Source organism: Anastrepha ludens, chromosome 6 (assembly GCF_028408465.1).
Source record: "Anastrepha ludens isolate Willacy chromosome 6, idAnaLude1.1, whole genome shotgun sequence".
NCBI classification, from domain to species: domain Eukaryota; kingdom Metazoa; phylum Arthropoda; class Insecta; order Diptera; family Tephritidae; genus Anastrepha; species Anastrepha ludens.
In genome coordinates, this window is record NC_071502.1 from 11,277,214 (window position 1) to 11,294,810 (window position 17,597).

Genomic DNA, 17,597 nt, shown 5'->3' on the forward strand with positions numbered 1-17,597 from the left:
AATTGCATGCTTTTGAGGCGCTTGAACACAAAGTAGTTTTTATAGCATATTTTTTCATCTATTTTGCTTAAAAACGCATATTTTAAATAATAATATAATCGCAGAATAAGGTTCATATAGATTAGGATTAAATAAAGAAAAAATCCCGAAGAATTTTAGAACGATTGGCTGATAACTTTTTAAGCTAGAACTGCCACCAGTTGATAAAAATTGTTTCGAGAAAAACATCGAGCCGACTGGCAGTCACTTAAGTGCTCATAGAATCACGAATAATGCGAATTTCGCTTTAAAATTTTTACTACATATTCTTGAGTAGTTATACTAACGAGTTATGCAATAAAAAGAAAATCGATTTTTTGATCGATCTAAACCGGTTTCCCCCCGATTCGATTTTTTTTAATTTCTAGACCACCGCGTCCCCTTAAAAGCGCTTTCGAAAGTGGATACAGTGGATTTTGTGCGTCGATTCATCACTATGGATAAGACTTTGGTCTATCACCATGATTCTAAAGCAAAACAAGAGACTGAAGAGTGGTGTGCTTCGGATTCTTCGGCTCCGAAACGCGCCAGCTTCAATTTTTTTAGGATGCGAAAGCAATTTTGTTTGTGGATTGCTTGCAAACTGTTGAACCACTAAATTCTGAACATTCCTTTTAGACCAACTGTAGGAAAAAATTCGTAAAAAAATACCCAGTTTGCCAACGTAAAAAATTATTTTTCATCAGGACAATGCACCGTGTCACAAGAGCATTTTCACGTTCCCACGACAGTCGGTTCTACGTAACCGGAGTGACCCGGACTTATATCCGGCCAAGGACTGCCACTTCAGCAGCATTCCGCGTGTATGCAGGGGGCTAAAATCCACGAATCCATGCAATGGCTAAAATCCATGAATTAAAGTTCGAATTGTTGGTGCCTCCACCGTATTTACCAGATTTGCTTCCTAGTGACTTCTATTTCTTTCCAAACCTAAAAAAATGCATGCGTGGAAAGTGTTTTTTATCAAATGATGAGGCCATTACAGCTGTGGAAGCGTATTTTGCAGCCCTTGTTGTTGTTGTTGTAGCAGTAAGTTGTTACAGCCCTTCCACATTCTCACTACAGGTATGAAAATCATAAGTTGGCATCTCGTTGGAAGAAGTGTACTGATGTTCAGGGAGACTACATCATAAAAAAATTTATTTCACGCCATAAATTTGTATATTTTCTTATTCGGCTTGTTTTAAACTTTTTTGACGGTGTACATCATAATTCCCAACAGAGGTCTCTGAAAATAAAAAACTAATTTGTTTAAGCAAATGTTTCTTGAACTATGATGATGGGATGATTTTTTACGATTTTTTTATTTTATCGAAGAACTTTGAGGCCAAAAAACCGACTGTCGCTAAAAAAAAAGAACCAGGTAACAGAGTCCTCTGAAAAAAAAATTATAATACATTTGTTAAAGCAGATATTTCTCAAAGTATGACTTGGAAACCAAAACACCAGTTTTCGTTAAAAAAATCAGCTAAATTAATATTGCACGATTATTAATTTTTAAATAAACAAAAAAAAAACTCTCAAATATAATAGTGGAATTATGTAAAAAAAAATGATTCGAGGGTCCTTTTCAAAAGGTTATATCCATAAATCGGTAGAAGCTCAAGTTCTTAGCTATAATAGAAATATGTTAACTTCACGTCCAAAGCCGAAAAAGTCGGGCCAGACCCGGGTGCCTAACAGATGGTTAAAGCCGCGAAGGTGTAGAAACGAGGTCTCGAGCAACGGACACTCAAATACTCAAAGGTTAGGTTAGGTTGGTATGGTTGCCCAAGGAATGACTACACTTGGACGAAGAAAAAAATGGATTCGTTCTTTGTGGTACCATTATGAAGGAGGTGAGGTGAAAGAGAAAGACCGATGGGATACAGAGAGAGGGCGGGGAGAGGTGGTGCTGGGATGGTTAGGAGCGTGTGGATTACGAACGATGAGCTTTGTGCTGCTGATGAAATTCATCAGATTTTTAATGTCAGCGCCAGCTGTATCAGCAGGTGTAGCAAAGAAGTAAGTGTCAAGATGCCTGGATCTTAGTCCCGCCAGAACAGGGAGAAAGGAGAAGTGCTGAGAGGTTCTACCTCATCCTCCAACGCTCGCTGAGTTGGCGCGATGCCCATCTTTCCAAGAGCAAACCGCAGGTAGTCAGGGGGATCCGAATTCTCTCCCTTCGCAGTGAAATCACCTTACATGTCCCTTGTCTAGCCAGCTCATCCGCCACACTGTTTCCTGCAATGTCACTGTGACCAGGAACCCAGTTGAGGCTTATGGCAAAGAATTCGGACGCAGTCGAAAGTGAGGTCAAGCATTCTTTGACCAGTTTCGAATGCACGGTCACTGACCCGTGGACCCTTATTGCCGCTTGGCTGTCGGAGTAAATATTTACTTTCTTGACTGTTAGTACGCAGTTGAGCAGCCAATTAGCTACCTCCTTGATTGCAGCTACCTCTGCCTGGAGCGCACTGCAGTGGTCCGGTAACCTGAATTTGAGTCTGATGGGGAGCTCCTCGCAAAAGACTCTTCCGCCAATCTTTCCTTCCAACTTCGATCCATCCGTGAACAAGTTCACCAGGCCTTGTCCCTAAGTGTAGCCCCCCGTCCACTCTTCCCTTGACGGAATATGAATGGAGAAGGTTCCGGTTGAACAAAACGAGGGTATACACTGATCCGTTCACAAAGGGATGAACTCGAAGTTTCTAAGGACGCTTGAGTGCTCATAAGTGAGGTTAAGCTTATAGATCGAGCCCCTCAGTCTAATTGCGGTACGTGTAGCCTGCGATGTCTACGGGTACCACATTTAACATTGCGTTGAGCGCCAGAGTAGGAGTCTTTCGAAGCGCCCCACTGATTCCAATGAGGGCCGACCTCTGAACTCTCTCCAGCTTCTTCACAAATCGTCTTCTCTAGTGAGTTTCACCAGACTATGACTCCATGTAACAACTTTTTTGTAAATTTTCTTTTGATAAACCGAAAATTTTGACATAATACTCTGGAGATGTTAAGCGTTCATTTAAAAGAAACGCAGAAACTAAATACCGTACTTTCCCTTCCTTAAGTTTACTGAGCACTTAACACAAAGACTAAATACCTCACTTTCCCCTCCTTAAGTTTGCTGCGCACTTAACACAAAGACTCAGTGGTATCACAACGGACCTACGAAAAGTCTAAGTGTCTCTTTGCGAACGCCACCCTACCCACCTACACAAAGACTAAATACCTCACTCTCCCCTCCTTAAGTTTATTGAGCACTTAGTACCGAAAATGTTAACAATGAAAAAGCATTTATATCTCAAACATATTTATGGGCTCTTGAACTTTAAAAAAAGATTGGGATACAGTAGCAAAATTATTTCAAATCTTATCAGTGGTACGCATAGTTCAGGCACAGCTGCAATGTGAAAGAATAAAGTAGGCCGATTGTGTAGCAAATACATGTTTATGTACTATATGCCACACTCACACACACACACGCATGTGTAACTTCGAGCTTCTCCTACAATTTATGGCTTACACCTTGATCGAGTCGCTTTACAAGTGGCTGTTTTTGTGCGAAGCTTTCTCAACGCAGATATGCATTCGAAGGTCTGCCATGGCCCAGAATGGTAGTTATGATATTACAACAAAAATTGTATACAAATTTTTAACATTGCCCACTCGCAAGCCAAAGTCTACCAAAACACCAGATAAGATAAACCATAGAATTTATGACAAATCGATTATAACTCAATGCCATGCAGACTGCGTAGAGTAAGTCAAGTGCACGAAAAGGGTAGGCCGCATCAAGGTTAGTAAAGCTACACTGCACAACATAATGAGAATTAATTAATTAAATATAAAATAGAAATTCATTAAATATAACATAAAAATTAATTAAATATTAAATAAAAATTCATTAAATAAATAACATATTTCAAAGCATTTTTTAGCTTCATTCAAATCCTTCACTCTAATTTATTCTCCATACAAACGACATTTTTTACAGACAAGAAGCTGTTGGCAGCGTATCTTCGTTGATCATGGCAAAATCAAGTGGTATTGGGCGCCTGTTTTCCTCTCCTTTTGGGTGCTTCTGTATTTCTTCATTTCCATACCCGCCTATCATCGCTTGCCCAAGCCGATTAATATAGCGGACGAAGCTCGTTATCCGGATCGTTTCATAGCGGAGAGAGCGGAACAAAATCTGATCAAACTCGTAGAGCTGGGACCACGCGTGGTGGGTAGTGTAGCAAATGAGCAAAATGCTATCCAATATTTCCAGGAAAAACTGAAAGATATTCAAGCCGGTGCAAATCCTTTACTTGAAATTGAAGGCGATGTGCAATTGGCTTCCGGTAGCTATTGTCACTGGGACATGGTCAACATGTATCAAGGCATACAGAATTTCGTAATTAAAATTGGCCCCAAAGACACGAATAGCACCTCGTATTTATTGGTAAACAGTCACTTCGATTCCGTGCCGCATGGGAAAGGTAGGAAAATATTATTTTGCGCAAGGAATTTAGTGTACGAAATTTTTCGTTTAAAATTATTGTAAAAATTGAAAAAATTTTTTTGTTGCTTTTCTCTCAGGCGCTGGCGATGATGGCACAATGGTGGCCATTATGTTGGAGACCGCACGCGTAAGTCAGTTGGATTTATTTTATAATTTAAAAAAATACAGCCATGGACAGATAAATAGCACAAATGTGAACCTTATAAAATATGTTAAGTTAAGTTTTTAGTATGAAATCTGCTTTGATCAAATAAATTGGTTTGTTTACATTTATTACCGTTATTAAGCTTATATATATTTGTGCGAGGAATTTGCCGTTTTTTTCGATGGAATTTTTCGCATTCTATTTTATTTATACTTATTGCTGTTTTCAAGTGCTTAATTTAGTTAAGAAAGATTCATCCTATCTAAGCAAAAAAACGGAAAGAAAACCAAAGCCGCGAAAAACTGAAACTTAAGGGTACCCGGTGGTCTAGAGCACGAAAATTTCATCTATTTTCACGATTTTTTTTTTTTGCCATTAAAAATTTTAAAAACGATGTTTCAACTTTTCGAGCTTATTAGTACGTTTATTTAGCATACAAAAATTTTTTTTTTTACTTTGGAACAATATTTATTATTATAAAAATGCCGCTGAAGATGACCCTCTCGAAAAATCGAACCCGGACGACATAGATGACTTCGAGACTTCTCATCACATCTGAAACACAAAATTCAAGAAGATTCTTAATCAGAAAGAGTGCAGTTATGGTCGGAACTAGAACAAATCGAAAAAATGAAAAATTGACAAAATGGCGCACTTTTGAAAAAAAAAGTTCGTAAAATCGGGTTTTTTCACTAGTTTTCTAGTTTTAAAAATAGGAAATTATTTAAATAAAATTATGATTCTAGTTCCGACGATAGCGATACATGTTGTGAACAACATATCCAAATTTCAAGTGATTCGGTTGAATAGTTTGAATAATCCCCGCAGTGCCGAAAAAAGTCGTTTCGAGATAAATGAGTTTAGAGTTTGAGGTACAGGAGCGCGCGCACCGCTCTCTACCCAGTTAATGGGCTGTAGAAGCTATAATATTAGGAATTTCCGCATGAAAATTGCACAGTATATTCTGAAGATATTATACTTTCGAAATATCGAAAAAAATCGATTTTTTGCCAATTCTAGACCACCGGGTGGCCTTAATCTAGATAGAGCTATAATACGCAAGAGCAAAGCAGATCCTTTTAAGTCGGCACGGCAAATAATGCTTGAAATAAACCAAGAATCTGATCTACAGTTGTCCAGAAAGCTTGTAGGAAGGCGACTTAACGAAGCCCAGCCGTTTGGCCGCATAAGCAGAAAAAACGACTCCTCTCAAAAAGACATAACAAACACCGTCTTGCTTTTGCACAAACTCCCACTAAGACAAATCTATTCAGTTTTGGAAAAACATGCTTTGGACCGCCGAAACCAAAGTAAATAGGATGGGACCAGATAGGAAAACTATTGTACGTCGTCCAAGAAATCAAGCGCTAAATCCCGGGTACACAAAAAATACGATTAAACGCGGCGGCGGAAGCATCATGGTTTGGGGAGCTTTTTCCTGGCATGGTGTTGGGCCGATTGTTCGCGTGGTTGGTAAAATGGTTAGATTTTAGTATCTGGATACACTACAGAATAAAATGGAGCCATTTTTGTTTGAGTTTTTGCCATTAAATTGGACATTTATGCAGGACAATGATCCAAAGCATACTGCAAAGACAGTGAAGCAATGGCACAGAAGACAAAAAATTAATGTAGCGGATTGGCCGGGGCAGCGCGCACTGATCTCAATCCAATAGAAAATTTGTGCAGGATCAAAATCGCTAGCAAACATTTTTAAAAATTTTGATGATTTGTGGGTTGCAGTTGAAGAAGCTTGGTACTCGATTCCAAAGGAAAGGTGCCACACAAGCTTGTAGAAAGCATGGAGCGCCGACGGCTTGAAGAAGTAATCAAAAACGGTGGTAAAACAATATTATTACTTAACTATTACTTTAAAGTGGAAGTACAGGGAGGGCCATATAGCGTTTGCTTTTTGAACCACCTATTTTTTTGAGAATGGTAACACAAATGACATGTCAAATGTGTTCATAATTTATTTAAAGGTTTGACATTTACGAAATGGGACGCTATACGCTTAAACAAAATTGGGAAATATTGAAAACCTATTTCCAAAGTGGTGAGTATTCTTCTTCTTTTCTGATGAAGCTCATTTTCACATCGGGGGCTACGGCAAAAAGAAAATTGTCGGATTTGGGGCTCAGAAAATCCACACGTTACTGTAGAGAAGCAAATTCATCCGCAACGAGTCACTGTTTGGTGCGGTTTTTGGTCTGGGGACATCATGGGCCATTTTTTTTCGAAACTGAGCGAGGAGCCGCGGTTACAGTAAATGGGGAGCGTTATCGTGACATGCTCAACGAGTTGTTTCCAAAAATTGAAGAGGATGGCATGGACGACATTTGGTTTCAACAGGACGGTGCAACTTGTCACACTGTCAAAGTTACACTCGAAATTTTGGCTTCCGTTTTTGAAAACCGAGTAATCAGCCGAAATTCCGATATCAATTGGCCGCCTCGGAGCTGTGATTTAAGCCCGTTGGACTATTTTTTTGTGGGGAGACGTTAAGGACAAATGCTATGCGAACCATCCAGAGACGATTGATGCTTTAAAACACGAAATCGAAATTGCCATTCATGAAATTGGAGCCCAAACAATCGAAATTGTGCTTAAAAATTGGGTTAATCGAATGGCCTACTGTAAAGCCAGTCGTTGCAGTCATTTGAACGATATTATTTTTCATCCATAAATGACAATGTTCAATCTTCAAAATAAAAAAAAAAAATTAATTTTTTTAATTTTGATTATTTTTTTTTATGGCCGATTCAAAAAGCAAAATTTTACATGGCCCACCCTATACAAAAATACTAATCTGGTAAAACAATATTATTACTTAACTATTACTTTAAAGTGAAAGTAAATAAGTTTTTAATTTTTTATGTTGCTTTTTTCCCAGTAAAAGATAATTATTTAAAAACATATTCAACGCTTTACTTTCAAAGTCTAAATGTGCTATTTATATGACCAGGGCTGTATATGTACGTAACAAAAATATTTAAACGACTACATTCACATAGGTCATCTCCAAATCGAATGAACCACTGCTCAATCCAGTTGTCTTCCTCTTTAATGGCGCCGAGGAGAATCCACTTCAGGCTTCACACGCTTTCATTACACAGCACAAATGGGCGAAATACATCAAGTACGTAACACGCTGCCATACATCCATACATAGTACACATACAAACATATATACATCCTTATACATCCATTTACATTCATATATAAACATACATATATCCTTATACATACATACATATACCTATATTCAAACAAAGGTCGCACCTATCACAAGCGCCAGCTTACACACAGCATTCCGCACTTCCTCTTAATGTAGCCGCATTTCCCCTTTCCTTCTCTCTCTCTTCCTCTCTTGTCTCACACCAAACTGACTATGTATCATATCTTCCATAATCGCTCACTTAAATTTGCCCTACTTCAACACGTCACCACACCACATCAACCTTCTTTCTATTCACTTTCACCAACTCATTAAAATATTAATTACTTTTTAAATCTTCTATCAACAGAGCTTTAATAAATTTGGATTCAGCAGGCAATGGTGGACGCGAAATTCTCTTTCAATCTGGCCCTAATCACCCTTGGTTGATGAAGGTAAATAGTGGTAGAACAAAAATGAACGAATTGGCGTGTACTCATTGTGATTTGAATGCGAAAGTAATTTTATTCAATATTAATTGGCGTCATTCTATTGATTTACGCAGCATTATCGTCGTGCTGTAATGCATCCATATGCCTCGACGGTGGCGGAAGAAATGTTCCAGCGGCAGTTTATACCATCAGATACTGATTTTAGGATATTCCGTGACCACGGTCGTGTGCCTGGTAGGTGCTAAACAATCATGATAATAATAATAATAGTCTGAAACATATTGACACATACACATCTATGTACATGTGAAGTAGGGAACACTCAGGGGAAAGCATATACACACATACTCATACAATTGTGAAGTAGGGGAAAGATAGATAAGGTAGGTAAAATGGTTGAAGTGCACCTGGCACTCCTCAAGTAGCATTAAAGCGCCGTTTTGATACCATTATGAGACCTCCAACAGGTAGATATCTACAGCCAACCACAGCTGTTGATATAATGGAGAAGATTGATTGGATTTATGTAGGTTGGATAACTGCCCCAGGCTGTCGAAGGGAGGAGCTCCCAGTGACCTTAGTCGTCTAGCTGCCAAACCCGGACATTAACAGAGAAAATGCTCTACAGTCTCCTTCTCTGAAAGGCCCCCACAGCTTCTGCAATGGGGGTTAAATGGTAACCCTAGCTTTTACCGCGTGTATACCGATCGTCCAGTGACTGGTAAACACAGTTTACTAGTTTCGTTCTGCACCATGACGTCGTCAGAGCCTTGATCGCAGCTTGACTATCGGAGAAAATCTTAGTATCTCCCTCGCTCCTGTGTTCCCTAAGCATTTTGCATGCCTGCAGGATCGCAAAGACTTCTGCTTGAAAAACACCAGCAGTATTCCGCAGTTTAAAGGAGATAAATAGGCTGATTTAGAGAAACCCCCGCTTCGACTCCCGATTCTATCTTGGAACCGTCAGTGAAGACAGAGGTTCTACGACAGTCGGTTCTACGTTACCGAAACAACACGGATTTATATCCGGCCAAGGACTGTCACTCCAGCAGCATTCACCGTATGTAAGTATGGGGAATGTTTATGCTGCTACAACAACAACAACAACAGAGGTGCCCGTTCCCCGGACAGTCGGTTCTACGTTACCGTAACGACACGGATTTACTATATATCCGGCTAAGGACTGTCACTCTAGCAGCACTCCCCGTACATGTATGGGGAATGCTTTTGCTACAACAACAACAACAACAGATATGCAAGCTTCGATGCAGATTTTCCTCTCGATCGAATCCTGCCTATTTGGAAAGACTGCTCTAGCACGACCTTCCATGTCCCTTGAGAGGTTGTCTCCGGAGGTCAATCTCTTTTAACCTGATTGCACTTTGAGCTGCGATGGAAATGACGGAAAAGTCGATGGGAAGTAAGTGCAAAAGGACACTCAAGGCAGCACTGGGACACATTTTACATGCTCCGGTGATGCCAATGCATGCAGTCCTTTGCAAACTCCCCAGTTTAGTGATATTATAGCCCTTCCGAAGGCCTCCCTACCAAACCAGGCATCCATACGTTAAAATTGGCAAAACCACTGCGTTGTACATCCATGTAGAAGTAGGGAATACTTAGGGGAAAATCGTAAATTCAATATATTTACTAAGCAGCGATTTTTAACTATCAGAGCTCCGTTCAAATTTTATTGCTGATTTTTATTAATTGAAACTAAAAGCAAAATGCTATGACTCTTAAAATAACATTAGACATGTCGGCAAAGAAAAAATATATTTTAAAATAATTTCTAAACACGAAAATCGAAAGGCTTAAGTAATAATGTCCTTAAGTGTCTAGCGCGACTTTCACCTCTAACCCTGTACATATAAAATAGGCACTTACACTCTTTGTTGGTGTCCAGGCCGAGCTCTTCCTTTTATTTGTGGTGTGCGTCTTGATGTTCCCCACAAATCGAGGGTTCTAAAGTTGTACGCCGCCGCAGAAAGGCAGGTAATTTTTATGAGAAGATTTTCCATTGATAAAATACACTCAGACGTTCGCCACGCTCAAATAAGTTCCAGGATGACCAGTCCACATAGAAGAAGGCTTTCTTAAGGGGTTATACGCAGTTATGAAGCAAATAAAAGACGGGTTGTCAAGGATTTATCCTGAAGAAACTTCAGAATATTTTAATTTGAAAATTTTTGGCGGTTATAAAAGCATCCTTCAAGAACGTAACAAAATCTTTTACTTATGAAAATGTTGCTTATAGAGCGCGTTGCAGCCGATTTCTGGAACCTCCTTTAAAAAAAGACGATTTACGGTGTACATCGTAACTCAGGATTAGATTATCTAGTAATTAATCGTTCGGCTAATCAAAATAGTGAATTTTCACAAAATGGCAGCTTTTAAAAGAAATGATTTCGATTTTTACGTTAAAATTTGGCCGTAAATTGATTATAAAATGGAAAATAAGTATCAGATTTACAAAAGGAACGATTAATTACTAGAAAATGTATCTTTAAAGATTGAGTTAAAACGGTTGACCGATCAAACAAGCCGTTTTCGAGATATCGTGTACACCGACTTGAAAAATGCCTTTTGAAAAAAACACTTTTAAAGTTTCAATACCTACCTTAAAACGTGCCGAGGCATCTCTACATATTTAGGTATAACTCCGAAAGTATTGCTTAGATCTACTTCAAATTTCGTGCATATACTTTTGAATATATGTACTTTACAAAAATGCAATAAAAAAATCGATTTTTTTGAAAGTCATAACTGCGTATAACCCCTTAAGTGTTCACGCCGTTTTCAATAGCTATATATATATTTATATATATATATATTAGCAAAATTGGCAGCCCACCATCAAATTATGGATTTTACTTTTGAAAAAAATTGTGTACCCGCGTCATCGATCAATATGGACAATGGTATCAATACAAATACCAAGACCAAATATTGCTACCAATACCAACAGATACCAATACCAATACAATACCAGTAACATTGGCAATACTAATATCACCACCACTACCAATGCCAATATCAACACCAATACCAATAATAATAGCAGTACTCGTATCAATAACAATACCAATACAAAAAACCTATAAAAATCTCAATACCAGTACTAATACCAATACAAGTATCAATACCAATACCTGTACAATTGGTAATGCGAGTGCTAGTACCATTACCAATACCAATAATAATACCAGTACAAATAACAATACCAATGTCAATACTGACCTCCATCCCAGTACCAGTACTAAAGACAATACCAATACTAATAACTACACAAATATCAATACCATTACCAATACCAGTACCATTACCAGTACCATTACCAATGCCAATACCTATAATAATATCAATGCCAACACTAAACCAATAACAATGCCAATACCAATACCAACACCAGTGTCAGTAACATTATTAATACAAAAATCAATAAAAACCAATACTACAATAATACCAATACTAGTGCCAGTAATAACAAAACCAATACCAATACTGACCTCCATACCACTACCAGCACTAATAAATATACAAATATCAATACCAATACCAATACCAGTACCATTACCAATGCCAATACCTATAATAATACCAATACCAATACAAAAACCAATAGTAATACCGATACCAATGCCAATACCAATACCAACACCAGTGTCAGTGACAATACCTATACAAAAACCAATAAAAGCCTATACTAATACCAATACAAATATCAATACCAATGCTAGTGCCAGTATCATTACCAATACCAATAATAATACCAATACCAGTGTCAGTAGAAATACCAATACCAATACCAATACCCATACTAATACTGATACCAATACCAAAAGCAATGCCAACACCAACAAAAAGTAACTAATATGCGCAATTTGAGTTTATAGAGTAAAAAATTGTCCTAGTCAATCATAATTCGGGATCAAACTTGCATTGTAACTCTACAACTAACTCACCCTTTCGGTTTTAACCACTCAATCTTTCTATCTTTTCTATGTTTTCATTTTTTTAATTTTATTCTAATTCGCTCCCCTACTCTTAGGACTAGACATGGCGCACCAGTACAACGGATATGTCTATCACACACGTTTCGACGTTCCAGACATCGTACCGCGTGGCACCTTCCAGAATACCGGTGATAATGTGCTCGCGCTGGTACGCGAAATCGCCAATGCACCCGAGCTGGAAGATCCCTCGGTAAGCAGCTATCTAATAAATATGTTTTTGCCTACAATTTACTTTTCCCTTCTTTAATTACTTTTCCCACCTCCCCTACTTTTACTTTCGTACATTAGCTCTACTCTGAAGGTCACACAATCTTCTTCGATGTGCTCGGCCATTCACTGGTATTTTACAGCGAAACTGAAGGCGTTATTGTGAATGTATTCGTCTCCTTAGTCGCCATCATCACCTGTACGTATTCCTTTAAGCAAATGGCACACAGCACGGGCACGAAGTTTGTTAAAGTCGTAAATCGTGCCGTGACTCTCTTCGGTATTCAAGTGCTCGCCGTAAGCACTGCAGCAGCGCTCTGCTTCTTGATGGCCGTTTTACTGGATCTACTGCACATGCCAATGACGTGGTTCACCAACTCGTGGCTGATTATGGGCTTGTATTTCTGCCCGCTATTCTTCGGATTCGCCATTGTACCGGCGATATACTTCAAATCGCAAGGGAAGGTGAGGTCATTTGCAGATTAATCTATTCTATTGAAATTAGTAATCTATTGTAATTAGTATTCTATTGAAATTTATTTGACTTTTTAAGGATCGCTTCCCGCTTGGCTATCGCGTTCAAATACTACTGCACTGCCATTGTCTCTTCTTGGCTTTCGTCACGCTGATCGCTACTATTGCCGGCATACGTTCCGCGTTCATGCTCATGATTGCAGTTCTATTCTACACTTTGGGGCTGATCGTCAACTTGAGCACCAAACTGCACAACAAATGTAAGTGAATCACTGCAGTTAATGTTTTTCATTTGACAAATCTTTGAAATCCTTACCACAGCACTGCCTTGGCTTATTCCTCATATCATCTGTAATATTCCGCCATTCCTATTCTACGCCTACCAGGCCCACGGCTTCTTTGTCACCTTCATTCCAATGACGGGTCGGTTTGGCGCCAGAGTTAATCCTGATCTGATCATCTGCGGATTTACAATTGGTGTGGGTATACTCACTGGTGGTTTTATGGTGAGTTACAAACTTCAGTCGGATTTCATCTCAAAGGCTTTGATTTTTGATTTTCAATTTCCTAGATTCCAGTCTTGAATCTGTTCCGCAAGTCCAAGACAATAATTTGTTCACTGCTCGTATTCACTGCCCTCTTCCTGATACTCGCGGTGACCCCGATTGGCTTCCCATATCGTCCAGCAACCAACGTTCAACGCTTCTCTGTGCTGGTAAAAAATAAAAAGACTATTGCGAATCTCTGTTTTCAGTGAGAAAAGGTCATAACTTTTACCAGCTAATATTTCTCCATATCACTTTTAGCACACTCGTCGCGTCTTCCACGATGAAACTAACGCTGTACGCCGCCTAGAGACTGGCTACTTCATCTTACCGCAAGATCGTCGCATTTATTCCGTCAAAAGTAAAATACTTGACACCTCTCCTACTTTTAATATCTAGTAACAGTTGTTCCCTCTACCTGACAGATCAGTTACTCAACATGTCTTTGGCTCAAACCCTTGACAAAGATTGCGAAGAGGAAATGTTATGCGGTCTGCCGCTTTACAATCATCGTTGGCATAAAGCGCGGTAGGTAGCAAACAACCAACTATTTCATGTGTGTGATAAGTAATTTCAATTTTCTTGCTTCAGCGCCTCAAGCATTTGGATACCTGGTCCAGATCCCCAGTTCGATAAATTGCCACAAGTGAAATTAATTTCCAAGGATCAATTGAGTAAAACGTCAATTCGCTATAAGCTGGAGTTGAGTGGCCCTGACCATATGGGTTTATATATCAACCCCTTAAAGGATCGCAAAGTCAGCGCTTGGTCATTCCATTATACGCCACTGCGACTTGGTTGGAATACGCCGTATTTCATTTATTTCTCATACGGCAAGGATAGTAGCCCATTGAATTTTACATTGGAATTTGAGGTGAGTAAGAAAATTAAAAATTGTAAGAAATAGTAAGAAATACTTGAGACAGAAAATTATTTCCATTTACACTTCTCACTCTCAGAGAGCCCTGGCAGAGAGTAATTTTAGTCACAACTTCATATTGAGTGGACTATATTCGCTCAATGTTTTAGAGAGTAACCCTCAATTTTACTTGTGATGCATGGTGAAAAGATTTTTAGAGATGTATTACCTAGCAAACCGTTATTCGGCTCTGAGCGAATTTGACAGATATACCGACGTCATTCGTTTTGTGTTTTGCTAAGCTAAGGCTAAATGTTGTGAAATACAAAACGAATGAGGTAGAATCCAAAGTTCCGCTCAAAATTTTTTTTCACACCATACCTAACGAGCAAACCTGGTATCTATCATCCTTGCTTGTGATGAAACCCGGTTAAGAACTTTTCACCATAACGCGTGTTTTTCAATTAGAGATACTTTTCGGAACAGTTTTGTGACCTTTTTGATTTTGAAGTTCCCTATTTGAAGCCTAGAGGAAGAAAAAAAACGCAATGAGGGCTTAACTTTTATTACACTTTTTCTAATTTTCAAATCCGCCTCAATAAATCCGAGAAATATGTCGAGGAATGTCGAATGTACTTATAAATTGTCTATCTAATAAAATTTTACCCAAAGAAGACCTCAATGTAGGAAACCCTGGAGAAGAAAATTCCCCATAGTAGGGGAACACTAATATGTTACAAGCATATAAATGAATTTCTCCACACTAAGAAGTTATACGGCGGCCGCCATAGCCGAACGGGATTGGTGCGTGACTACCATTCAAAAGTGCACAGGTTCAAAATACCGACCATGAATCATGAATCTACCAATTAGAAATTTTTTCGTTTTAATAGTTCTCGCCCTTCAACAGCCCAAAGCAAACCTCCGAGTGTACTTCTGCCATGAAACAAACTCCACATAAAAAAACCATAATACGTCCCAACGTTTTAACCTTGCATCATAAGGCATTTTTTGTCTAATATTTTGTTGGTATATACTCCGACAGTTCAAATACGATGTGTTATTGTGTTAGTACAACTGCCAGTCACACTGCTACTATTAAACTCTCTGGTTTTCTCCCAACACTCTCACTGTATAACAAATGCGGTGAAATCATCATATGATCTCACTCTCCAACGAATCATATGACAAAATATCATGTCGTTTCCATGACAGTCAGTTCTATGTTACCGAAACGACCCGGATTTATATCCGGTCAAGGACTGTCACTCCAGCAGCATTCACCGTATGTAAGTATGGGGAATGTTTATGCTGCTACAACAGCAACAACAAAATAGCATGTGCTTTTTTATCACATCATCACAAATACTAAATGTGCAAATGAGGTGAAATCATCGTATGATTCCACTCTCCAACGAATCATATGACAAAATAGCATGTGATCTTTCGTCACATCATCACAATTGCTAGATGTGCATATCAATGAATCATATGCTAAGACATCGCATGACCTCAACTCATGTCAATATGCTTCGCATCAAATAAAATCAATAGAAAGCTAACGTAATTATCAATCGATTTTTAAATTTCCGTGTAATTAAATATTAAGTTTAATTAATTCTGCCGCCAAATACAATATCATTACTAAGAATAAAAACTATTTTCTTCCCTTCCACAGAACCCCTCGGAGGATTGGAGTTCACCAATATTCCAAATTGGCATCGCGGGCCATTGGAATCATGATGAGAGCACGCATACGGAAGATTTCAAAAAGTTCCTGAACAGTTTCCCCAAATATGTAGACGCAATAGCATGGCCAGCATATTATGAGACGCGACTGTTCTAAGTCCTAGTTGAACTTATGCGCACATGTATAATATATTTGTACGAGTATGTGTGTGTTTCAATCCAAAATCTACTTAAGCAAACTTATAACATAGTTGATTGTTTTGCGAATAGTTTTGCTATAATTTTTTATTTATTTCTCACTCTATGTAAAATTATAGGTTACTAAAATAAATAAATTAGTAGACAAATATTTTTTAATAAACAAGTGAAAAATTAAACCTCTTGGTTTTTCTGTATTGGGTTGCCCATATTCGACGGACCCGATGGATTTCGATGACTCTTTGGGCCCATTCCAATCGACGAGGCTTGTCCGCAGGCAACAATCTTTGCGTCAATTGAATCTTATACGGAAATAAATTCAAACTAATGCGGATAATTCGTTGTAAAGTGGTCCGAGTAATGCCCAACTGCTGAGAACGGTGATTTTGGGATGTTCCTGGCGACGTCTCAACACTGGCTCGTACAAGAGCAATATTCTCATCCGATCGCCTTGGTCGGTTTTGATTTGGCCTCTTTGGATTAGAAAGAGCATCGCCAGTAGAAAATCTTTCGTACAAAAGTTTAATGGTGTTCTTAGAAGGCGCACCTTTCACATTATTTAATTTTTTATACGCACGTTGAGTTTTCACTATTGAATTCTTTTGTTGAATGAAAATTTCAACAATTTGGGAGCGCTCGCATGGCGTGTACTGTTCCATGGTAAAAATTTGCTTGGACTGACGCTCCCAACGCGGTATGTCATTAAGCGATCTGACGTCTCAATCAAAAGATATAGAGTTGGCAGATGGGTCCGTCGAATATAAACAACCCTGTAGTTTTTTGAAATTTTTGATTTTATCATTCATAAATTTTGGCGATGTGTTTGTATTTCATGGTATATAGGACCTTTCACTTCATTTTCTCTGGAAACTTCGCCATGGATTGTAAGATCATCAGATGTGTCTGCTGGCATCTGAGATATACCTAGACGTCAAATCGTCTTCTTTTGCAATATTGTGCAAACCACAACAGGCCCATACAAAGTAGCAAATGTTTTCTATCCCTCGTAGCTTGCAGTAATACAGCTGATTAAAACATTGCTTCAAAATGTCCAAACTATGTTCTATGGCAATCCGACCAGAGCTGAGTTTTCTATTAAAAAGCTGTTGTGCACTTTTACAACTTTAACCTAATTCGCTAATTTTAACTATTGTGTATGTTTACTTTGCGATCAGCTGATTTTCTCACTTGCAAATTCTTAAAAGTAAAAATTTATCCAGTAAAAACTTTCGACTTCCACTCAAAATGTCATTATCATTTCATATCAAATATCATTTGCTCACTCACTTTCCCCTACCTTGCAAGTTTTTTGGGTACATGAGCACCCAAC

The 17,597-nt window shown here is 38.6% G+C and overlaps 1 protein-coding gene across 2 annotated transcripts in view; it reads left to right on the top strand.

Moving 5' to 3' along the window:
* LOC128867338 (endoplasmic reticulum metallopeptidase 1) overlaps window positions 1-16,446 on the top strand; it is a 31,110-nt gene extending 14,664 nt beyond the window's left edge. For both annotated transcript variants that reach the window (XM_054108472.1, XM_054108471.1), the window contains exons 2-15: window positions 4,016-4,502; window positions 4,603-4,652; window positions 7,685-7,809; window positions 8,198-8,282; window positions 8,393-8,513; window positions 12,331-12,485; window positions 12,584-12,967; window positions 13,056-13,236; window positions 13,298-13,482; window positions 13,548-13,691; window positions 13,783-13,882; window positions 13,947-14,049; window positions 14,113-14,395; window positions 16,059-16,446. In XM_054108472.1, coding sequence (XP_053964447.1) covers window positions 4,016-4,502; window positions 4,603-4,652; window positions 7,685-7,809; window positions 8,198-8,282; window positions 8,393-8,513; window positions 12,331-12,485; window positions 12,584-12,967; window positions 13,056-13,236; window positions 13,298-13,482; window positions 13,548-13,691; window positions 13,783-13,882; window positions 13,947-14,049; window positions 14,113-14,395; window positions 16,059-16,226 — 2,571 coding nt within the window. In that variant the 3' untranslated portion in view covers window positions 16,227-16,446. The remainder of the gene's footprint in view (window positions 1-4,015; window positions 4,503-4,602; window positions 4,653-7,684; window positions 7,810-8,197; window positions 8,283-8,392; window positions 8,514-12,330; window positions 12,486-12,583; window positions 12,968-13,055; window positions 13,237-13,297; window positions 13,483-13,547; window positions 13,692-13,782; window positions 13,883-13,946; window positions 14,050-14,112; window positions 14,396-16,058) is intronic.
* The last annotated feature ends 1,151 nt before the right edge of the window (window positions 16,447-17,597 follow it).